This window comes from Schistocerca gregaria, chromosome 3, assembly GCF_023897955.1.
Source record: "Schistocerca gregaria isolate iqSchGreg1 chromosome 3, iqSchGreg1.2, whole genome shotgun sequence".
In the NCBI taxonomy this organism is placed as follows: Eukaryota; Metazoa; Arthropoda; class Insecta; order Orthoptera; family Acrididae; genus Schistocerca; species Schistocerca gregaria.
In genome coordinates, this window is record NC_064922.1 from 870601350 (window position 1) to 870625390 (window position 24041).

General features: G+C 42.7%; 1 protein-coding gene across 1 annotated transcript in view; it reads left to right on the forward strand.

Annotated features, from left to right (window-relative positions):
• LOC126354911 (uncharacterized) overlaps window positions 1-24041 on the forward strand; it is a 104101-nt gene that overhangs the window by 21681 nt on the left and 58379 nt on the right. Inside the window, exons 3-4 of the mRNA XM_050004981.1 lie at window positions 6774-6921; window positions 22290-22702. Of these exons, the coding sequence (XP_049860938.1) occupies window positions 6774-6921; window positions 22290-22702 (561 nt within the window). The remainder of the gene's footprint in view (window positions 1-6773; window positions 6922-22289; window positions 22703-24041) is intronic.

Genomic DNA, 24041 nt, shown 5'->3' on the forward strand with positions numbered 1-24041 from the left:
ACCTAATGAAATTGTTTTTAAAGCCTCTACTGCCTACCACCCACCATGAAAGCTGGAATGCTGAATAGTGGGCAGTAGGGACAAGATTGACTACCCTGCAGCTCTGTTTGTATTTTGTATTTTAATTTGTTTGTTCCCCCCTCGAAGAGTGTGAATCATTTCATACCTTCCAGAATAATGCAGGAATCACTTGTCTATGTGGGACAGGATTCTCTCTTCCTTTCACGCAGCACATCCTATCAATATGCTTCATTAAAAACTGTTCCCCTTAATATAACTTAGGGGATAACTATTAACTGATGAGAGGATTTTAGTTATGGGAACAGAAGCAAAGAAAAAATGCAAAAATGTTTGTTAACACTAATGCTTGTAGTTACTAATATTTTTGAGACTATCTCATACATTTGTCATCTCCATAGTTTGCTCCATAGTAAAGTCAAACACAGTAATTTACCACAGAATCCCTTGGCATCCTGAATATTTTTAACTATCTTCAATGGTGATTTTTATTGTATATATACTGTACTCAACATAAGTACAGATTTGTCCAAATAAGACTTTTAGTTGTGAATTTAGCAGCATAGCTGTATGTCTTAGGATAGGAGACAAAGAGGCTGATTTGAAATTGTTGCCAGATTGTAAAAGTTGCATAAGTAATTGAAATACATTTCATGAAAACACTTGTGAAAACCAAGTGGTGATGAGTTGTGAATTACTGTAATTGTTACATATTTATCAGTTTCACAGAATGGTTTTGGCTAAAGGCTACAAATATGGTAACCCCCAACATAATTTGATGCATCCTCAGACAGGTTGCTGTTACCATGAAAATGTGTTGCCAGATGTCATATGATTCAGGTTGCCTGTTTAAGGATTTTTTTTGGTGATTAATTACCACCATATAACAAACACGTTAGGTCATATGTAAACCATTTTCCTCATTTCCTATGTTATGTTCAACTTTTCTTTGGCCATTTATGTTATTATGTTTGCTGGATGCTGTCTATAAATTCTTGATTTTCTTCTTTGCTTCCAAAATACTACAACCACATTCATGGCACTCTGCCCCAGCATATAATTTCTTTAATCCGTTATGTTGTAGTTGCTACTTTAAATATCCCACAACTCATGTAAGTTACTATAATCTTCAGTAAATGAAATTGTCTTTTCAGTTATCCATTGCATATCATGTGCACCAAGCTGTATGGATCCATTAACTGATAGTTGCTAACAAGATGCAAAATGTTATGTCAACAGCTGATTCATGCAGTTGACAGTAATTTGCTAGGTGCCACATGCTATAATGCCACGGCCATATGTTGCTTTATTTTGCCCAGATGTTGATTATGTGGAATTATGCCTTTTGGCTAAGAAACATTTTGCCATTTATTGAAAATGGCTCATAAGTCAAAACTAGTGCACCTACTGAAATATTTTGCGCAAGTATTGGACTGTCATAAACTTTGTTGCTGAGGCATAAACCAGATTGAAACTTTTGCTAACTTCCAAGAAAAAGGTTAACAAAGATTTCAATCTCTTTATATGTCTGTTGACTGCTCGATGCCTCCATTGTTTGATGAATGATTACCATCAATTACTTGTGCTATAATATGCATTCCAGTCAGGATTTTGCTGTATCATATTAATAAATCCAATTTGTTAGATGCAACACTGTTTGCACACAAATTAAAGAATTGGAAGTCTGAGTGAGGGTAATTGGCAAGCTTTTGTATAAGTCACATTTTCATGATTTTTGTAGAAGCTGGATGTAGGTGCCTTTGTGCATAGGGTGTTTCTGAAGTCAGCCCCAGTAATTCACCAAAACATGTTTACTTTGTGTGCATAAATTTTTTTGTGTCATATGGGGTAGTAAATTGGAAGGCAATGTTTAACAAAAAGTTAGTCATCAGTGGCATACGTGGAGTTGTGCATCTTGAATTGGGAATTTGTAGTTGTGCGTGAAGAATTGGGAATTCTTAACGCTGACTCACAGTAGAGTCAACTGAAATTGATGTAACAACTTTGTTTAAAGAGAACAACTCCATCCATTTAGTGAAAACAGGATAGGAACGGTGCTTTAGTTGTGGTGACATTATTAAGTAATACTGGAAAAGTGTACAACAGTCTGCTACATACTTTTTAAGGCATTCACAAGAGTTGTCAACTGTTTGTGATGAAACATTTGTTTTTAATCCGAGTAGACACTTTTGTGGTAGACAAATTGTTCTAATATAAACAAGAACAATCAATTTTTGCCAAAATAATTTAATTAGATAGATAAAAAATCTACTCACCAAGAATTGGCCGGAGAATACACACATAAAAGAAGGTTGTAATTAGTCAAGCTTTCGTAGCTAATACCTCCTTCAGCAGAAGGGTTGAAAGAGGGAAAGGAAGAGGGTTGAAGCAAAAGGACTGGAGAGGTCTAGGAAAAGGGGTAGATTTTGGGAAAGCCAATCAGACCTGCAGGTCAGGGGAGACTTACTATATGGAATGAGAAGGAAAGACTCAGCATTGGGCGAGATTTGAAAACCTGAGAGCTTAAAGGTGGAAAACAGGGTAATATGCAAGACAGGTTACTGCTTAAACATCATGCATGAGTTAGTTAATAAGAGTGAAGAGTTAATTGCATTGTACGTAACAGAGGTGGGAGGGGGGGTGGTGAAAAATAGACGAGTACGACAGTGAAAGATGTAGAAAACTAAAATGGAGTGAAGGAAAGAGTAGTTACTGTGAAAAAATGCTGAAGCGGAAGAAATTAACATAAATGAAGGCCAGGTTCGAGATACAAGGACATGTTGTAGCGCTAGTCCCCACCTGGGGAGTTTCTGAGAAACTGGTATCTGGATCAAGAATCAAGTTGTTGCATATGGTGAAACAGGCACCGAAGTCACAATTGTCATGTTGTAGAACGTGCTCTGCAACCGGATATTGTGTGTTCATATTATATACCCTCTGCCTTTGCCCATTCATCCTAATTGATAATATGTTGGTAGTCATGCCAACGTAAAGACTGAACAGTGTTTACATAACTGCTGATATATGACATGCCGTTTCACAGGTGGCTCTCATTTGCCAGTTACAATGTTGCTATAGGTTGTGGTAGGAGGGTGCATATGGCAAGTCTTGCAGCGAGGACGGTCGCAAGGAGATTTCAATTTACCAGATATAGACTGGGACACTCAGGTGTTTAGGATAGGTGGTAGGGACAGAGCATCGAGTGACATTATACTGAGTGCACTATCCGAAAATTGCCTCGAGCAATTAAACAGAGAACCGACTCATGGAGATAACATCTTGGACCTACTGATAACAAACAGACACGAACTTTTCGACTCTGTAAGCGCAGAACAGGGAATAAGGCCATTGCAGCATCCCTGAATATATAAGTAAATAGGAATATAAAAAAAGGGAGGAAGGTTTATCTGTTTAGCAAGAGTAATAGAAGGCAGATTTCAGACTAGCTAACAGATCAAAAGAAAAATTTCTGTTCCAACACTGACAATGTTGAGTGTTTATGGAAAAAGTTGAAGGCAATCGTAAAATGCCTTTTAGACAGGTACGTGCCGAATAAAACTGTGATGGACAGGAAAAACCCACCGTGGTGCAACAACAAAGTTAGGAAGCTACTGCAAAAGCAAAGAGAGCTTCACTACAAGTTTAAACGCAGCGAAAACCTCTCCGACGAACAGAAGCTAAACAATGTCAAAGTTAGCATAAGGAGGGCTATGCGTGAAGCGTTCCGTGAATTCAAAAGTAAAATTCTATGTACTGACTTGACTTCCGGGAGGCATTCGATACAATTCCTCACTGTCGCCTGAGAAACAAAGCAAGAGCGTACGGAATATCAGACCAGCTGTGTGGCTGGATTGAAGAGTTTTTAGCAAACAGAACACAGCATGTTGTTCTCAATGGAGAGACGTCTGCAGACGTTAAAGTAACCTCTGGCGTGCCACATGGGAGTGTTATGGGATCATTGCTTTTCACGATATATATAAATGACCTAGTAGATAGTGTCGGAAGTTCCATGCGGCTTTTTGCGGATGATGCTGTAGTATACAGAGAAGTTGCAGCATTAGAAAATTGCAGCGAAATGCAGGAAGATCTGCAGCAGATAGGCACTTGGTGCAGGGAGTGGCAACTGACCCTTAGCATAGACAAATGTAATGTATTGCGAATACATAGAAAGAAGGATCGTTTATTTTATGATTATATAATAGCAGAACAAACACTGGTAGCAGTTACTTCTGTAAAATATCTGGGAGTATGTGTGCGGAACGATTTGAAGTGGAATGATCATATAAAATTAATTGTTGGTAAGGCGGGTACCAGGTTGAGATTCATTGGGAGAGTCCTTAGAAAATGTAGTACATCAACAAAAGAGGTGGCTTACAAAACACTCGTTCGACCTATACTTGAGTATTGCTCATCAGTGTGGGATCCATACCATGTCGGGTTGACAGAGGAGATAGAGAAGATCCAAAGAAGAGTGGCCCATTTCGTCACAGGGTTATTTGGTAAGTGTGATAGCGTTACGGAGATGTTTAGCAAAGTCAAGTGGCAGACTCTGCAAGAGAGGCGCTCTGCATAGTGGTGTAGCTTACTGTCCAGGTTTCAAGAGGGTGCATTTCTGGATGAGGTATCGAATATATTGCTTCTCCCTACTTATACCTCCTGAGGAGATCACGAATGTAAAATTAGAGAGATTCGAACTCGCACAGAGGCTTTCTGGCAGTCGTTCTTCCCGCGAACCGTATGCGACTGGAACAGGAAAGGGAAGTAATGACAGTGGCACGTAAAGTGCCCTCTGCCATACACCATTGGGTGGTTTGCGGAGTATAAATGTAGATGTAGATGTAGCTAGGAGCCATAGGGTAGGGAAATGGGTCCAGAAGGAACATAGGGTTCTTCAAGAACATTGAGGGAATTGGGGCGGTTACAAAAAGCTATTCTAGGTGTGGTGGGCAAAATTTCAGTCAGGCTAGATCTCATTTCAGGGCATGATACTAGGAATTTGTGATGTCGCAGTAGCTGATCAATACATTCCAGACCAGAATAATGCAGAGTGACCAGTGGTGTGCTCTGAAGTTGTTTTTTGGAGGGATCAGCAGTGCCAGGATTGGATGTGATGGCCTGGGAAATCTGCTTTTGAACTGTGATGATGTACCTGCAGTGAAGACTGAGGTGAAAATGGTGATGTATTTATATAACGTTACCTGTGGAAGTGTTCTGGGATGTGGCAGGAACAGGATAGTGGGTTGTAGCATTGAGAGTCTGTCGCTTGAGTGGAAAAGGGAGAGGAGAGAGAGGCAAGGAAGGAAAAGGTTTATGAAAGTGTGCTGCTGTTGTGACAAGCATGTGTGAGGCTGGAGTGGGAGTAGGTAAGGGGATAGAGGCATATGGAGACAGGGGTTAGAGAGATTAGAGGCCAGAGGGGTCACAGAAACAAAGGATATGTTGTAGGTAGAGTTCCCACCTGTGCAATTCTGAAAAGGTGTAGTTGGTTTAAGGACTCCAGATGGCCCAGTTTGTGTCCCAGTTATAGAAGTTAAGCACATAGTGTTGTGTGACATATTCGCAACAGGATGGTCCAGCTGTCACTTCGTCACAGTTTGGCAATGTCCATTGATCTAGACAGACATTGTTAGTGACCATGCCCCCATAGAATGTGGCACAGTGGTTGCAGCTAAGTTGTTTGGCCACATGATTGCTTTCACAGATGGTCCTGCCTTTATTGGGGTAAGAGATGCCTCTGACAGGACTGTAGTGAATGGTTCAGGCTTGCCCACATGAAAGGCCATCTCCAAACGGTGATAAAGAGACAGCAGGAGCACTCAGTTGCCCCTTCACAGCACTGTATGCCTCAGTTCGACTACTTCACCCTCTTTGTGATCTGCGTTCTTCCCATCAACAACAAAATTTCAGAATTGTGCATCCTGGAATTGCTCCAAGCATACCCCTTGTTCTCATAACACCTGCATTGACATAGATACTGTGCGATCCACTGTACAGCATGGTGCGGAGGTTACCCCTTTGGCCTCAACCTCTACTAGTCCCTGTCCTCAACCTGCCTCTACCTTCTGCCACTCCAGCCTCACACACTTGCTGTCTCCCAACATACCTGTGTGGTCCTTCTCTCCTTTCACACCCCCCCCCCCCCCCCTCCTACCTCCCAGGCATCCTTGAGCTCTAACTAACAGCTCACTGCCCTGTTCCCTCCACATTTTTGCACACACATTGCGCTCTTGTACAGGCAGCACTATGCACCTCTCCCTACCCATACCCTGCTATCACTCCCTGACCCGTGCCTCTATTGTATCCCTACTACACACCCCACCAGAGATGGATGCCCATCACATTTGGGCCTCAGTGTGTAGAGACAACAGAGGCCATGTGGTGTGTGAGTGTGTGTGTGTGTGTGTGTGTGTGTGTGTGTGTGTGTGTGTGTGTGTGTGCGTGTGTGCGTGTGTGCGTGCGCACGCGCGCGCACTTGCATCTGAAGAAGAACCTTCTCTGATAGCTCTTTGTATTTTTAAGTGTACTTTACATTTGCCTGTCTGCCGCTCATTGCCTCCTCTGTGTGGTGAGTAGTAATGTATTGACATATCATATTGTTTTGTTTTTGTTTTTTTTTTTTTTTTTTTTTTTTCACGTGTGTCACAGAAAATTTTTATGTTGTTGTGACATATTTTAAATTTTTGAAGTTTTTTATCTCTTGTTTGACTTAGAATGGTAATGTTGGAGATGTAACATTAATATGTTCACATTTGCAGACTCAAAAATTGATGAACTTAATAGTTCAGTCGAGAAGATATCCCTAGGTGATGAGCTTCAGCACCAGCTTGATGCCTTGCAGTGCCCATTCACTTGGGAAATGAACGATATGCTGATTAACAAATTACCAATAAATGTCATAACAAGGTATTGTATTTGCCATGCACGGGCATAAATGCTGGTATCTTAATTACTTGTAATTTTCATAGACTCAAATAAAATCATACATAAACACAAAGAGTTGATGACAGATACTTTGTAGTTTCGCAGATGTGGTGATTAATGGGAAATAATGAGGTGGTGAGTCTTCGACGATAAGAAATGCTATGTGTGAAGTACTGTTCATTAAGTAAAAGCTGGCCTCAGTGTGAAAGTTGACTTGAACACCTCAGTGATTTTCTAGCTAATATTCCTTTCCCTTCCGCCTTCCTTTGAAGTGACTTACCCAGCCAGTTATAATAATGATATCTATAAAATGGATTATCTGCAATAATATTAGATAAGTTGTAGACACTAATTTGCTAGTGAACCTTCTTTGGCTGTTTGATATGGAAAGAAGTTGTTGGTTTCCATGTCTTCTGACAGGTATGATTCTTAAAGTAAATGTTTTTAAAGCTAGCTGCAAGACAGTTAAAGGTACAGTTCTACAATCTGCTATGTAATGTAAAACAGATGGCTTCATGTTACACAGAACCAGAGTTGTAAATGAACATAATTCATACATTCAAGTAATGGAAATTCCTGGTTGGTATAGATTCCTACTCACAGTAAAGATTATACATTAAGTTACAGACAGGCACAACAAAAAGACTTGTCACACACTTAGCATTTGGCCAAAGCCTCCTTCAGAAAAGAAAATGTTCCCATAAGCAAGCAAATCTCACACTATCTCCGCCAGCTTGAACTGGAATGCAACTGTCACATTTAGTGGCATTCTGGAGTTGGGCAGGGAAGAGGGAGGGATAGCAGGATAGGGTTGGGGGGGGGGGGGGGGGCTGTGCAGCAGAGCATCAAGGGTCTAGATGGAGGCATGAAAAGACTGCCATGCTGAGTGTCAGGAAGCTGTGGGGCAGGCAGGTGGGGTGGTCAGGGAGCAGAAAAAGAGAGGAGCAGGGAATGGGAAAGACGGACAAGTGCTTTGGCAGAAGGCAGTACACACATGAGGGTGACGGGATGGGAACAGGGAGGAGGTGATAGGACAGAGGTGGTGGAAACTGTTGGATAGAGGGTGTGAGCACTGTAGGTTGAGGCTAGGATAATTTTTGGGAGCAGAGAGTGTTCTACATCTACATGATTACTCTGCAATTCACATTTAAATGCTTGGCAGAGGGTTCATCGAACCACAATCATATTATCTCTCTACCATTCCACATCCGAACAGCGCGCGGGAAAAATGAACACCTAACACCTGCAAGGATAACTCTCATCTGCACAGTTCAGAAAATCTGGTGGTTCAGGGGAGGATACCACCAGGTACGAATTGTGCATTTCAGTTTTCCAGGATGTGGCAGAGGATCTTTTTCTGAATGACTCGTCTTTTTGAGCAAATCAATGGTTCATGCATCTGGTAAAGTAAACCAGCATAATGTAAGAATTTGGAGGTCACAAAAGCCTGGCGTCGTCATTGAAAATGAAAGAGTCTCGCTGAAACTGAATGTATTTTGTGCCATTTCTGTTCACAAAGATTATGGACCTTTCTTTTTTGCAGAGGAAATTGCAACAGAAATGTAATGCTGGCCTTCTTTGAACTTTCTCGATGTAGTCTGTTGTCTGGTAAGGATCTCAGATGGCGCAGCAGCATTCCAGAAGAGGATGGACAAGCATAGTGTAGACAGTCTCCTGAGTAGATCGGTTACATTTCTGAGTGTTCTGCCAATAAAAGTAATTTTTTGGGTTGTCTTCCCCACAGTTTCCTGTGTGTTCTTTCCAATTGTTTGTAATTGTAATTCCTAGGTATTTAGTTGAGTTTACGGCATTTAGATTTAAGCAATTTATAGCGTAATCAAAGTTTAATGGATTCCTTTTAGAATTTATGTGGATTACCTCTCACATTTCTTTATTTAGGGTCAATTGCCAATTTACTCACTGTTCACATATCTTTTCTAAATCATTTTGTACTTTGTTTTGAACTTCTGATTAGTTTACTAGATGATAAATGACAGCAAACAACCTAAGACGGATGCTTAGATTTTCTCCTAAATCATTTATATAGATAAGGGACAGCAGAGGACCTATAGCACTACCTCCAGAAATCACTTATGTTTTACTCTATGACTTTCCGTCAATTACAACGGACTGTGATTCCACCCTGACAGGAAATCACGAATCCACTCACATAACAGAGACAAAATTCCATAAGCACACAATTTCACGGCAAGTCGCTTGTGTGGTATAGTGTCAAAGTCAAAAGCCTTTTGGAAATCCGGTAAAATTGAATCCATTTGAAATCCCTTGTCAGTAGCACTCAACACTTGAGTGTTTGTAAAGAGCTAGTTGTGTTTCACAAGAACGATGTTTTCTAAATCCATGTTGACTGTATATCAATAGACCGTTCTCTTCACGATAATTCAGTGTTTGAATGTGTATATGTTCAAAAATTCTGCTGCACATCGAAGCTAATCATATGGGCCTGTAATTTAGTTGATTATTCATACTACCCTTCTTGAATATTTGTATGACCTGTGCAACTTACCAATCTTTGGGTACAGATTTTTTGTTGAGCGAGCAATTGTATATGATTGTTAAGTATGGAGCTATTGCATTAGCGTACCCTGAAAGGAACCTAACTGGTGTACAGTTTGGATCAGAAGGCTTGCTTTTATTAATTGTTTTGATTTGAATTCCAAAATATTTACTTTGTCTTCTTTGTTGAAGGGCTTTTGAAAGGCTGTGTTTGGCAACTCTGCTTTTGGAGCACTGTCGTCAATAGTATTTCCATTGCTATTGCGCAGAGAAGGCATTGACTGCATCATGCTGCTAGCATACTGTACATACGACCAGAACCTCTTTGGATTTTCTGCCGTGTTTCGAGACAAAGTTTCATTCTGGAAACTATTATAAGCATCTCTCATCGAGCGTCAGTAAAAGATTGCCAGTCTTGGAGATTTTGCATTCGTTTAAGTTTGGCATGCTTTTCTCATTGTTTCTGCAACAGTGTTCTGAACTGTTCTGTGTACCAAGGGGGGACAGCTCCTTCGTTTGTTAATTTATTTGATATCAATCTCTAAGTTGCTGTCAATACTATGTCTTTGAATTCAAGCCACATCTGTTGTATACCAACATTGTTTGTTTGGTAGGAGTGGAGATGGTCTCTCAGTTTGACTCTCAGGAAGGCAACCAGTATATTTTTACCTGCTTTTTTGAATAGATATATTTTTTGCTTATTTTAGGAGGTTTTGGGAGTTACAGTATTCAATCTCGCTACAACCACCCTGTGTCTGTTTTGATGCTCATTGTTATGTCAGGATTATTTGTTGCCAAGAGGTCAGGTGTATTTTTACAACCGTTTACTATTTGTGTGGGTAACTGCTTGAAGTAATTTTCAGAGAATGGGTTCAGCGCAAGTTCAGATGATGTTTAATGTGTACTCCATTTGTATTTTCGCCAATGTATCGAGAGTAAATTAAAATCACCACCAACTATAATTGTAAAATAACAGAAGTTGTAGTTGCAAGGTCAATATAATACGATTTTTTCTTTGCGAGTTTTATTTACCATCATATAATGGTTACTTTCTGAACTACTCTGATATTTTTGGCAGTTGCTTTTCGTGATCGCTTTTCACTCTTCTCTGTTTGTTATGTTTTCTGACATCTTTATTTTGATACATTCCTTAATTATGCTGTCCCAGAAACTGAGCGTTTGCAACATGTTACTGGCCTCATCGTACTTCATTTCATGTTTACATTCGCAGCAATATTCGTTTGACAGCTGATTTGCTTGGTTGTTTCAGTGAGGTATGTCACCGAGTTCAAACTTCACCTCGTTTTTCCCATACCCACTGCAGTTGAAAGTGATAATGTTATTAGACCAACAGTGTAACTTTTGTGAGTCATGTTCTGTGGAGCCCCCTATTTAACAGTGTGCGCTGAGTGGTGTGCTCTGAAACACTTGTGCCTGCATCAGCACTGTACTCTATTGAGACAGGTCTGTCCCAGATCACTGTCTATTGTGCTTTACATATCTGTCAAGCCTCCAAGTTCCACAGTCTGTGATGAGACATAGAGTTGCAACACTCTGTTGCTTACTTGTGGTTTCATCTCCTGTAACCACAATAGCACGCAAATAGCCAATCCAATTTTCTGTCCAAGATGTTAGTTCCCATGTGCTGGGGTCCCTTATGTCAATGGATTTTCCCATTTGTGGGTCATACTGTTGGTAGAATGATTCCCCATTTGTCTCTGCTGTCCTTGTACAGGGTGGTCCATTGATAGTGACCGGGCCAAATAGCTCACGAAATAAGCGTCAAACGAAAAAACTACAAAGAACTAAACTTGTCTAGCTTGAAGGGGCGAACCAGATGGCACTATGGTTGGCCTGCTAGATGGCGCTGCCATAGGTCAAACGGATATCAACTGCGTTTTTTTAAAAATAGAAACCCCCATTTTTTATTACATACTCGTGTAGTATGTAAAGAAATATGAATGATTTAGTTGGACCACTTTTTTTGCTTTGTGATATATGACGCTTTAATACTCACAAATGTTTAAGTACATAGTATCACGTAACATTCTGCCAGTGCAGACGGTATTTGCTTCGTGACACATTAAGCACTCCATTTTGAGGCCACAAGTGGCCCATCGGGACCATCCGACCCCCGTGTCATCCTCAGTTACGGATGCGGATAGGAGAGGCGTGTGGTCAGCACACCGCTCTCCCGGTCGTTTTCTTCGTAATACATTACCCGTGTTAAAATGGACCATTTACTAATTGTGGAAAAGGTCGATATTGTGTTGATGTATGGCTGTTATGATCGAAATGACCGACAGGCATGTGCTATGTATGCTGCTCGGTATCCTGGATGACATCATCCCAGTGTTCGGACCGTTCGCTGGATAGTTACGTTATTTAAGTAAACAGGAAGTGTTCAGCCACATGTAAATCATCAACTACGACCTGCAACAAATGATGATGCCCAAGTAGGTGTTTTAGCTGCTGTCGCGGCTAATCCGCTCATTAGTAGCAGACAAATTGCGTGAGTATCGGGAATCTCAAAAACGTCGATGTTGAGAATGCTACATCAACATCGATTGCACCCGTACCATATTTCTATGCACCAGGAATTGCATGGTGACAACTTTGAACGTCATGTACAGTTCTGCCACTGGTCGCAAGAGAAATTATGGGACGATGACAGATTTTTTATACGCGTTCTATTTAGTGACAAAGCATGCTCAGTAACGAGGTGGTCCAGCTGTTTCTTGGCCACAGTTTGTTGGACAGACAAGCTTGTTGATGGTTGTGCCCACATAGAATGCAGCACAGTGGTTGCAGCTTAGCTTGTAGATCACATGACTGGTTTCACAGGTAACACTACCTTTGTTGGGATAAGTGATGCTTGTGATTGGACTGGAGTTGGTGGTGGTGGTGGTGGTGGTGGTGGTGGGAGGATGTATGGAACAGGTCTTGCATCTAGATATATTGCAGGGACGTGAGCCATGAGACAAGGGGCTGGGAGCAGGGGTTGTGTAGGAATGGACAAGAATATTGTGTAGGTTCAGTGGGTGGCAGTTTACCACTGTGAGAGGGTTGGGGATAGTGGGAGGACATTCCTCATTTCAGGGTGCGATGAGAAGTGGTCGAAACTCTGGCAGAGAATGTGATTTAATTGCTCCAGTTGTGGTGGTATTGAGTCACGAGTGGAATGCTCCTTTGTGGCTGGACGGTGGGACTTGGGGAAGTGGTGTTGACTGAAGAGAGAAGGCATAGGAGTGTGTTTTTGTACAAGGTTGGGAGGGTAAGTATGATCTATGGAGGCCTCATGGGACCCACGGTATATTTCAAGAGGGTCCACTTGTCATTACACATGTGACGGCCATTGGTGGCTAGGCTATATGGAAGGGATTTCTATGTATGGAATGGGTGGCAGCTGTTGAAGTGGAGGTTTGCTAATGGTTCGTAGGTTTAATATGGGCAGAGGTACTGATGTAGCCGTCTGTGAGGTGGGGGTCAAAATCAAAGAAGGTGGCTTGTTGGGTTGAGTAGGTTCTTGTTGAGTTGAGTGGGACTGAATGAAGCAAATCGCGGAGAAGGTGTTGAGGTTCTGGAGGGATGTGGATAAGGTGTCCTCACCCTCGATCCAGATCACGAAGATGTCATCAGTGAATCTGAACCGGATGAGGGGTTTGGGATTCTGGCTGTTTAGGAAGGATTCCTGTAGTTGGCCCATGAATAGTTTGACATATGATGGTGCCATGTGGGTGCCCATAGCTGTACCCCTGTTTTGTTTGTAGGAATGCTCGTTTGCATGTTGAGGGATTTGAAGAATGGTGATGAGGCAAGGTTCGAGATTAAGAAATTCTGGAAAATTAACGGGGTGATTTGGGGGCTGTGGGGGTGGGCCATGGTTGGATGGAGTAGCGAACTGAATCAGGGAGGTTCCAACATTGGTTATAGTCAATGGCTATGGGCACCCGTGTGGCACCATTCTGTACCAACCTGTTCATGGGCCATCTAGAGGAATCTTTCCTAAACACCCAGAATCCCAAACCCCTCACCTGGTTCCGATTCATTGATGACATCTTTGCATCCGGACTGAGGGTTTGGATATCCTAGCCTCATTCCTCCAGAACCTCAACACCTGCTCCCCTATTCACTTCACCTGGTCCTACTCAACCAAACAAGCACCTGGTCCTACTCAAACCAACAAGCCATTGATGCTGACCTCCACCTCAAAGACGGCTACATCAGTACCTCTGTCCATATCAGTTCTACCAACCACCAGCAATACCTCTACTTCGACAGCTGCCAACCAATCTATACCAAGTAGCCCATTCCATATAGCCTAGCCACCCGTAGGCATTGAATCTCTTGAAATATACCGAGGGCGTCACTGAGGCCATCACAGACCGTAATTACCCTCCCAACCTTGTTCAAGACCTGGTCTCCCATGCCTTATCTTTCCAGTCACCCACCACCTTCCAAATTCCCACCGTCTGACCACAGATGAGCATTCCCGTCATGACTCCGTACCAGCCAGTACTGAATCACATTCTCTGTCAGGGTTTTAACTGCTTCTAGTGATGTCCTGTAAAGAGGAGTGTCCTACCCACTATCCTCCCCACTCCTCTCACAGCGATATTCTGCCGCCTACTGAACCTTCACAATATCCTTGTCCATCCCTGCACAACCCTTGCACCCAACCCCTTGCCTCATGGCTCATTTCCCTGTATATGACATAGATGCAAGACCTGTTCCATACATCCTCCCACCACCACTGACTTCAGTCCGGTCACAAGCATCACTTATGCAATCAGAGGCAGGGCTACCTTCGAAACCACTCATGTGGTGTACAAGCTAAGCTCCAACCACTGTGCTGCATTCTACGTGGGTGCGACAACAAACAAGCTGTCTGTCTTCATGGATGACCACTGCAAACTGTGGCCAAGAAACAGCTGGATCATCCCATTGGTGAGCACACTGCCCATCACAATGTTCTTCATTTCAACGGCTGCTTCACAGCGTGTGCTATGTGGATCCCTTTTCACCAACACCAGCTTTTTTGAACTGAGCATGTGGGAACTCTCTCCATAACTCTCCTGGTCCCAACCTTTGTTAGTCATTCTCGTTACCTATTTGGCCCTGTTATAACCTTTAATCACCAATAAATGCGTGGATATTCAACACTCTCTCTTAGAAACAATAGCTGATCACATGATTACAACTCAGTCTCTCGTATTCGACTGCCGTGCCGTGACATGCGGCCGGCGCCGTTCGTAGCTAGGTGGCGCTCCCGCGCTCAGCCGATTTGCGGAGCGCCTCTATCGCCGTTTGCGCATACTGTCGTGGCAGCACTGTTAAATGTCGTGGCACTGTCACAACACTCTTCCCCCCTTGGAAAAAAAAAAAAAACTCACTTCCTTGGAGACATCCATGGCCTCTTGTGAGGCCCCGAGGATATCCTGCGGAGAGACACGAGAGTATGGTCGAAAATGTCCAGGACGGAAGCTCGTGCGTGGAACGTGCCTCCTGTATGAGATGATGGGTGAAAACTCCGGAGCAGCATCCATAGGCGTCATGGACCTGGGAGTGTGCTCCACCGAGATGGGTCCTGGAGAAGGCGGCGTCGTGACTGGGGCCGGTTCCGGCATACTCGGAAGCGGTAGCGACGTCAGCTGCATCAACACGTACGGTAGATCGGCAGCAGCGACAGGACTAGCTTATCGGGCTGGTGGAGGCGAAGGATGGGGCGGTGGCACCGGCGTGGCCACCACTCGTGGGTGCATCTGGTGGTAATGGCGAACAACCGTGCCGTCGCCCGTACGTATTTCACAAAGCCGGCGGCCGCGAAGAGCCTTGACCACCCCTGGAATCCATTTAGGGCGAGATCCGTACCCTCGTGCCCACACGTCGGCGCCCACCGAGTATTTTCCCGCACTAGGGGACACAGCACAAGGCCTGACAGGGTGAAGCAGGTGCAGTAGAGTGCGCGGTTGGCGGCCATGCAAGAGTTCAGCAGGGCTGCGATCACCCAGAGGTGTGAAGCGATAAGAACTCGGAAATTGCAGCAGAGCGTCATCTGTGGAAAAATCACTAAGGAATTTTTTCATCTGGCATTTGAAAGTGCGGACAAGGCGCTCAACCTCCCCATTCGATTGCGGATGGAAGGGAGGTGCTGTAACATGATGAATCCCTTGTCCAGTACAAAAATCATGGAAGGCCTGTGAAGAGAACTGAGGGCCATTGTCTGTGACGATCGTGGACAGAAGACCTTCTAGTGCAAAGATTTTGGACAAAGCCAGCGTCGTCAGAGCCAGTGTCCACTTGCATGCGGATGTCTTTATCCAGAACACGAACAGTAACAAACAACTTATTTGTTTGAGATAGCACACAGTGAACATCCATGTCCGACGCCTCGTCCTCGTCGACAGGAACTTTAGGGGACTGACACACAGAAGCAATGTGGCCTTTTTTCCTACATGAATTACACGTGGCCCAACATTTTGGACACGCTGCCCTGTCGTGCTGTACGAAACAACGGGGGCAAGAAGGAAGTGCGGAACGAACTGGCTTCTGTGGTTGCTGGTTTCGCTGTGAGCGTTGCGGCCCAACGCGACGTTGTTGACGCAAGTGAGTGTCAAGAGTTGACTGTACAGCGCCTACATCACACCACACGTCTATTTGCGCGCCAGCAGCGTGAGACACTTCAAAGGATTGAGCGATGCTTAGAACTTCTGACAATGACGGATTTGGCAGTTGTAGGGCACGTTGCTGAACTTCTTTATCAGGAGCAAGCCGTAGAATAGCATCCCTAACCATTGAATCAGCATAACACTCGTGATGTGTGTCCATGACAAACTGACATTTCCTACTCAGACCATGTAGTTCCGCCGCCCAAGCCCGGTAAGATTGATGGGGCTGTTTACGACACCGGTAGAACACCACGCGGGCAGCAACGACGTGGGTGTTTTTTCGATAATAGTCAGACAATAAGTCACACATTTCTTGGAAGGACAAGGAGGCAGGTTCCCGCAGAGGGGCTAACTGAGATAGCAGCTGATAGATCCGAGGGGAAATCCAAGATAGAAATAACAACTTACACATAGGAGCGTTGACAACGCCGAAAGCCAAGAAGTGTTGCCGCAAACGCTTCTCATAATCCTCCCAGTCTTCAGCGGCCTCGTCGTAAGGAAGGAATGGAGGCGGAGAAGAGGAAGACAGACGATGAGTGAGCGACGTCGACAATGCCTGAATCGCAGCCGTCAGCTGTGTTTGTTGAGCCTGAATAGTAACCGTCAGCTGTGTTTGTTGTTCAATGAGCACTTGCATAAGCTGTTCCATGTCTGCCCCGCCACGAACACGCAAATCCACAACCCAGTGAAAATATCCCATCCTCGTCGCCTTTAATCACCAATAAATGCGTGGATATTCAACACTCTCTCTTAGAAACAATAGCTGATCACATGATTACAACTCAGTCTCTCGTATTCGACTGCCGTGCCGTGAAATGCGGCCGGCGCTGTTCGTAGCTAGGTGGCGCTCCCGCACTCAGCTGATTTGCGGAGCGCCTCTATCGCCGTTTGCGCGTACTGTCGTGGCGGCACTGTTAAATGTCGTGGCACTGTCACAACAGGCCCCTTCTATGTTTTCATTCCACCACTACACAGCCCTCTACTCCACAAACGCACCCTCAGTCTTTTTACTTACGCTTCCACAAGCAGCACTTCATCATCCCCCACCCCTACCCTGCTGTCCCTCCCTGTCTCTGCCCCAGCCTCCTCCGTACCCCAACCATGTGCTTGCCTCCATCATGTGCGGTTACTCGCAGTCTGGCCTCAGTAGCCAGAGACTGTGTGTGTGTGTGTGTGTGTGTGTGTGTGTGTGTGTGTGTGTGATTTCTGGTTTTTTTTCTGTTGTTTGATTGTATCATAAGGTTAGGTTAAATGCCAGTGCTAGTGGCATATTTATTGCAGTAAATAACACAATAATATCTAGCATTTTTCTCATGATCCTGGATGTGCATTAATGTGTGTGAAGTTAAGCATTCAAAGTTGGGTCAAAGACGGCAATCGACTGCTTTTGTAGACAGCTTCTTTCAGGAGCTGTAGTGATTAATCACTTCAGAGAGAATTTGAATTTAATGAATAAATTTGCTATTGTAATAGGCAGTGACTTCAGCTTGCCAGATATAGAATGAAAGAGGTCGGCCAGCAACAGGGATTCGTGTGACGTTATTCTGAATGTTTTGTCCGAAAATTACTTTGAGCAGATATTTAGAGAACCAACTCTTGAATGTAAAGTCTTGACCTCCTAGCAACAAACAAATCTAAACTTTTCAAAGCAGTTAATGTAGACTAAGCCAGAGGTTGTACAGAGTTTCAGGGAGAGCATAAGGGAACAATTGACAAGAATGGGGGAAAGAAATAACAATAGAAGAAGAATGGGTAGCTTTGAGAGATGAAGTAGTGAAGGCAGCAGAGGATCTAGTAGGTAAAAAGACAAGGGTTAGTATAAATCCTAGTGTAACGGAAGAAATATTGAATTTAATTGATGAAAGGAGAAAATATAAAAATGCAGTAAATGAAGCAGGCAAAAAGGAATACAAATGTCTCAAAAATGAGATCGACAGGAAGTGCAAAATGGCTAAGCAGGCATGGCTAGAGGACAAATGTAAGGATGTAGAGGCTTATCTCGCTAGGGGTAAGGTAGATACTGCCTACAGCAAAATTAAAGAGACCTTTGGAGAGAAGAGAACCACTTGTATGAATATCAAGAGCTCAGATGGAAACCCAGTTTGAAGCAAAGAAGGGAAAGCGGTAAGGTGGAAGGAGTATATAGAGGGTCTATACAAGGGCAGTGTACTTGAGGACAATATTATGGAAATGGAAGAGGATGTAGATGAAGATGAAATAGGAAATACGATACTGCATGAAGAGTTTGACAGAGCACTGAAAGACTTGAGTCGATACAAGGCCCCGGGAGTAGACAACATTCCATTAGAACTACTGACGGCCTTGGGAGAGCCAGTCCTGACAAAACTCTACCATCTGGTAAGCAAGATTTATGAGACAGGCGAAATACCCTCAGACTTCAAAAAGAATATAATAAGTCCAATCCCAAAGAAAGCAGGTGCTGACAGATGTGAAAATTACCGAACAATCAGTTTAATAAGTCTCAGGTGCAAACTACTAACGCGAATTCTTTACAGACGAGTGGAAAAACTGGTAGAAGCCGACCTTGGGGAAGATCAGTTTGGATTCCGTAGAAATATTGGAACACTTGAGGCAATACTGACCCTACGGCTTATCCTAGAAGCTAGATTAAGGAAGGGCAAACCTACGTTTCTAGCATTTGTAGACTTAGAGAAAGCTTTTGACAATGTTGACTGGAATAGTGTCTTTCAAATTCTAATGGTAGCTGGGGTAAAATACATGGAGCGAAAGGCTATTTACAATTTGTACAGAAACCAGATGGCAGTCATAAGAGTCGAGGGGCATGAAAGGGAAGCAGTGGTTGGGAAAGGAGTGAGACAGGGTTGTAGCCTCTCCCCGATGTTGTTCAGTCTGTATATTGTGCAAGCAGTAAAGGAAACAAAAGAAAAATTCGGAGTAGGTATTAAAATCCATGGAGAAGAAATAAAAACTTTAAGGTTTGCCGATGACATTGTAATTCTGTCAGAGACAGCAAAGGACTTGGAAAAGCAGTTGAAAGGAATGGACAGTGTTTTGAAAGAAGGATATAAGATGAACATCAACAAAAGCAAAACGAGGATAATGGAATGTAGTCGAATTAAGTCGGGTGATGCTGAGGGAATTAGATTAGGAAATGAGACGCTTAAAGTAGTAAAGGAGTTTTGCTATTTGGGGAGCAAATAACTGATGATGGTCGAAATAGAGAGGATATCAAATGTAGACTGGCAATGGCAGGGAAAGTGTTTCTGAAGAAGAGGAATTTGTTAATATCAAGTATAGATTTAAGTGTCAGGAAGTCATTTCTGAAAGTATTTGTATGGAGTATAGCTATTTATGGAAGTGAAACATAGACGATAAACATTTTGGACAAGAAGAGAACAGAAGCTTTCGAAATGTGGTGCTACAGAAGAATGCTGAAGATTAGATAGGTAGATCACATAACTAATGAGGAGGTATTGAATAGGATTGGGGAGAAGAGGAGTTTGTGGCAAAACTTGATAAGAAGAAGGGACCGGTTGGTAGGACATGTTCTGAGGAATCAAGGGATCACAAATTTAGCGTTGGAGGGCAGCGTGGAGGGTAAAAATCGTAGAGGGAAACCAAGAGATGAATACACTAAGCAGATTCAGAAGGATGTAGGTTGCAGTAAGTACTGTGAGATGAAGAAGCTTGCACAGGATAGAGTAGTGTGGAGAGCTGCATCAAACCAGTCTTAGGACTGAAGACCACAACAACTAACAGCAGTGTAGACAAGGGCACCAGTGGTCATAAGGCAGTGATAGCATCAATGAATATGGATGTTATAAGGACTGTTAAGAAAGATAGGGCAACGTTGTTGCTTAGTACTGTGTCAGGATACAAATTGCTCAGTGTCTGAGTAGTTGGCATCGAATATTCAGTGCTGAGAACAATCTGGAGCACAAATGGAAAAAGTCAAAAGCAATGTTCAAGATGTAAGTGCGTTCTGAACAAGGTCTTAAGGGATGGTGAAGATACTCTGTAGTTTAATAGCCACGTTAGAGAATGGCTTTGTATGAAAAGACGGATTCATCGCTGATTTAAAAGAATTGAAAACCTAGCTGACGAACAACAGCAGAATGAAGAGAAAATGAGAAAAGGAGAACACTGAGAGGGCCATTCAATGATTTTGAAAGTAAAATTTTGCAACCTGATCTGATTAAAAGCCCTAAGAGATATTGGTGTTTCATAAAACCAGAAAGTCATTTGAAACAGTTGATTCAGCCTCTCAGTGATGATACTGGCGCTGAAACAGAAGATGGCAGAGAGAAGACCGAAATACTGAAACTGGTCTTCTAAATTTGTTTCGCAACGGAAGATCATACGGTCATATCTTTCAGTCGTCATACAGATGACAAAATGGCAGCTATTGAGGTAAACAGTCACAGAATAGAAAAGCAATTACACTTTCTTACTAGTGAAAAGGCTTCTGAACCAGATGGGGTACCTGTGGGATTCTATGGACATTACGCGAAAGAACTTGCTCTGCTTCTAGCAGCAGTTTATCATTGGCCACTGGAGCAAGTGACTGGAAGAAATTTCAGGTCATCTCAGCAGTACCACAAGGAAGTGTTGTAGAACAATTACCGAGCGAGGTGCCTCAGTGGTTAGATAGTGGACTCGCATTTGGGAGGACGACGGTTCAATCCCGCGTCCGGCCATCCTGATTTAGGTTTTCCGTCATTTCCCTAAAATCGCTCCAGGCAAATGCTGGGATGGTTCCTTTGAAAGGGCACGGCCAGCTTCCTTCCCAAATCCAATGAGACCAATGACCCCGCTGTCTGGTCTCCTTCCCCAAAACATCCCCCAGTTACTGTTCACCGTAAATATAAATAATGTAATAGAAAGAGTCAGAAGCCTCATAATGCTGTTCACAGATGATGCAGTTGTCTTTAAGAAGGCAGCAATATCAGAAGACTGTAGTGACTCGTAGAGGACTCAAACATTGTGGGAACGGTTGACTCTGATTGTAAATGACTGTAACATAGTGCATGCATAAGAGGATAAATAAATCCACTACTGTACAACTACCCTATTGATGGAAAGATTGCTTGCTGGAAATAGTATCTACTGTAAAACATCAAGGATTAACCATCTGGAGCAACCTTAAATGGATTAATAGAGAGATGACGAAGTGGAACACCATTTGTCACAGGATCGTTTAGGTGGTGTGGAAGTGTTACATGTGCTGAATAGTGTGTTCCCACCCATGCAAGTCCAAAGAGCTTTTACTGGGAAGACAACAGGATGGGTATTGATGCTGTTGTTGAGGTCATTGGTGGACTGGTGTGCAGAATTTTCAGCAAACAGGTGGGCAAGTTGGTAATTCGGCAGTGACCATTCATGTAGGTAGACAGCATGTGAGGTGTGTAACAGTGCTTTTTTTGTATGTGGAACCTTCTTTAATTGTTTAGGGAGTTTCTGTGACTAGATTGCAGCAGGGATTGTTTTGCAGCTTGGCTGCATGTGAACAGATGGCACATGAGATTACACGATATTAGCAGTGGTGCAGGGAGGGACTAGGATGCTTTATATGTTTACTGAGCAACGGAATATCACATTAGGGATAAGATTTCAAGGTTTTGTAGAGTGCAAGTGGTAGTTAAATTCCTGGTGAAGGATGCAATTTGTGTGTGTGTGTGTGTGTGTGTGTGTGTGTGTGTGTGTGTGTGTGGTGTTTTTTTTTTTTTTTTTTTTTTTTTAGAGAGAGAGAGAGAGAGAGAGAGAGAGACAGTCAGTCAGTTGGTGACATTCACCATGCACCAGTCGGCTACAGGGTGGTAATTGGCTTTCCTCAGTTTTGTTTCCGGCCTCCATCCTGGAATTTCCACATTGTATTAAAATCTGAATATTCCTGTGGGAGCACCAGCTAATATGTTTGTACTGTAGTTATTTCTCTTCAGTTATAATTACTTTTATTGATTTCATTGCAGTTACAGTTTTGTTAATATTGTGTAAAGTGTACATGATCCATTCTTCTGATGAACATTCTGTAGGATGTAAAAGCATTCTGGTGGCTTAATTTTGAGGTGCAATTTCTCCTTCTTTTTCCTCTTCTTGCATCTTCTTATTATTACTACTATTATACTTATACATATTTCATATGTAATTATTAGTAATGTATTATCTGTTTCATTTTATTTGTAGGTTAGAGGAGAAAGAAGAGGAGCTAGTTTGTGAAGAAGGGGCACTTTTATTGCTGCGACAATGCGGTCTGCAGCTTGCTTTGTGTTACGAGCACTGGTATAAAGGCGATATTGCTGCAGCTCGTGAACGCCAGCACACTTGTGACAGTTTAATACGAAATGAAGATGCTCCTTATTTGGATGGCCTGAAACATATTAGTACATCTTGTGCAGTACATCTTGCATATCTGTCAGGAATGGTCTCAGACGCTCGCATACTACTGAAGACAGTTATTCCTTTAAAGGAACTTAATGATGTTAATAAAGCCTGTGTTGTTGGAATGAGAGGGATTGTTCTAATGGAATATGGATATCAGGGAACAAGCCAGTCATTACCATACATTGAACAAGCATTAGAACTGGATCCATCAAATGGTCAGTACTGTGATTAAAGTATTTGTATCACTTCTTTTTCATTTACATTTAACAGTATCTATAAAGGGTGTAATAATCCAAAGTGTTACTTGTTAGCTTGAAAGAGAACCTTAAATCAGAATTTAGACTTACGAAGGTAAAAGATACAGAAACGTAAACGAGTAAGAGCATTTCAGAACCATGGACTACTTAATCTAGAAACAGGCAATTTAAAGAGATTACTTCCCATTTTATAGGTACACAAAAATTCTTTTAACACCCCAAGCAAGATAGGATTTGGGATCCTGCACGACTTCCAGTAAAATGTCTCATTCACTCTATATACTTCAGCACTTGTCATTAATTGGCAGTTGATTCTGAAAACATCTTTATTTAGTGCATGAAATTATTTTATTGTAAATAAAATAGAAAGAAACTTCCACATGGGAAAAATACATTAAAAACAAAGATTCCAAGACTTACCAAGCGGGAAAGTGCCGGTAGATAGGCACAATGAATAAAACACACAAACACACACACGGAATTTCGAGCTTTCGCAACTGGCGGCTGCTTCGTCAGGAAAGAGGGAAGGAAAAGGAAAGATGAAAGGATGTAGGTTTTAAGGGAGAGTGTAAGGAGTAATTCCAATCTCGGGAGTGGAAAGACTTACCTTAGGGGGAAAAAAGGATAGGTATATACTCGCGCGCGCACACACACACACACACACACACACACACACACACACACACACACACACACACACACACACATATATCCATCCATACATACACAGACACAAGCAGAAATTTTGTTGTTGATATGCTGTTGTGGACTGAACTTCCTTGGTAAGCCAAATATTCTGTCTCTGTCTGTAGAGAACGTCTTTAGAAGTGGTGGAGATCGTATATTTGAGCCACAGCACACAGTGGCTTACTGTTGCCAAGTGAAATTTTACAGCAAGGTACATTTATGCGGAGACTTTAAATCATGTGTTTCTGAAATTTGAGTCTAGTTGGGATATACCGGCTGTTGTCACACACTATCCCTACCAGCCCTCTATGGAAATCTGGTGGACTTCCTCTTTCCAGTTTGTGTCCATAGAGAAAATTATAGCAAAAAGAGGCTTTTTCATTAGTATAGGCTTTATAGTAGTTGATACAGTTTGCTCGGAGGCAGTAAGTGTATTAGCACTGGCGGAGCTATCTAAAAGTGATATTACTGAGGATGAGGGAAATGCTAGAAAATGTCTGAAAAGGGCGTAATTGTATTATTCTCCCCAGTCACTAGGTTTGATGTATCAGTCGCAGCATGAGATCAATTAGAGAGAGAGATGAACCGGAAGTTGAGTAAGGCCACACTA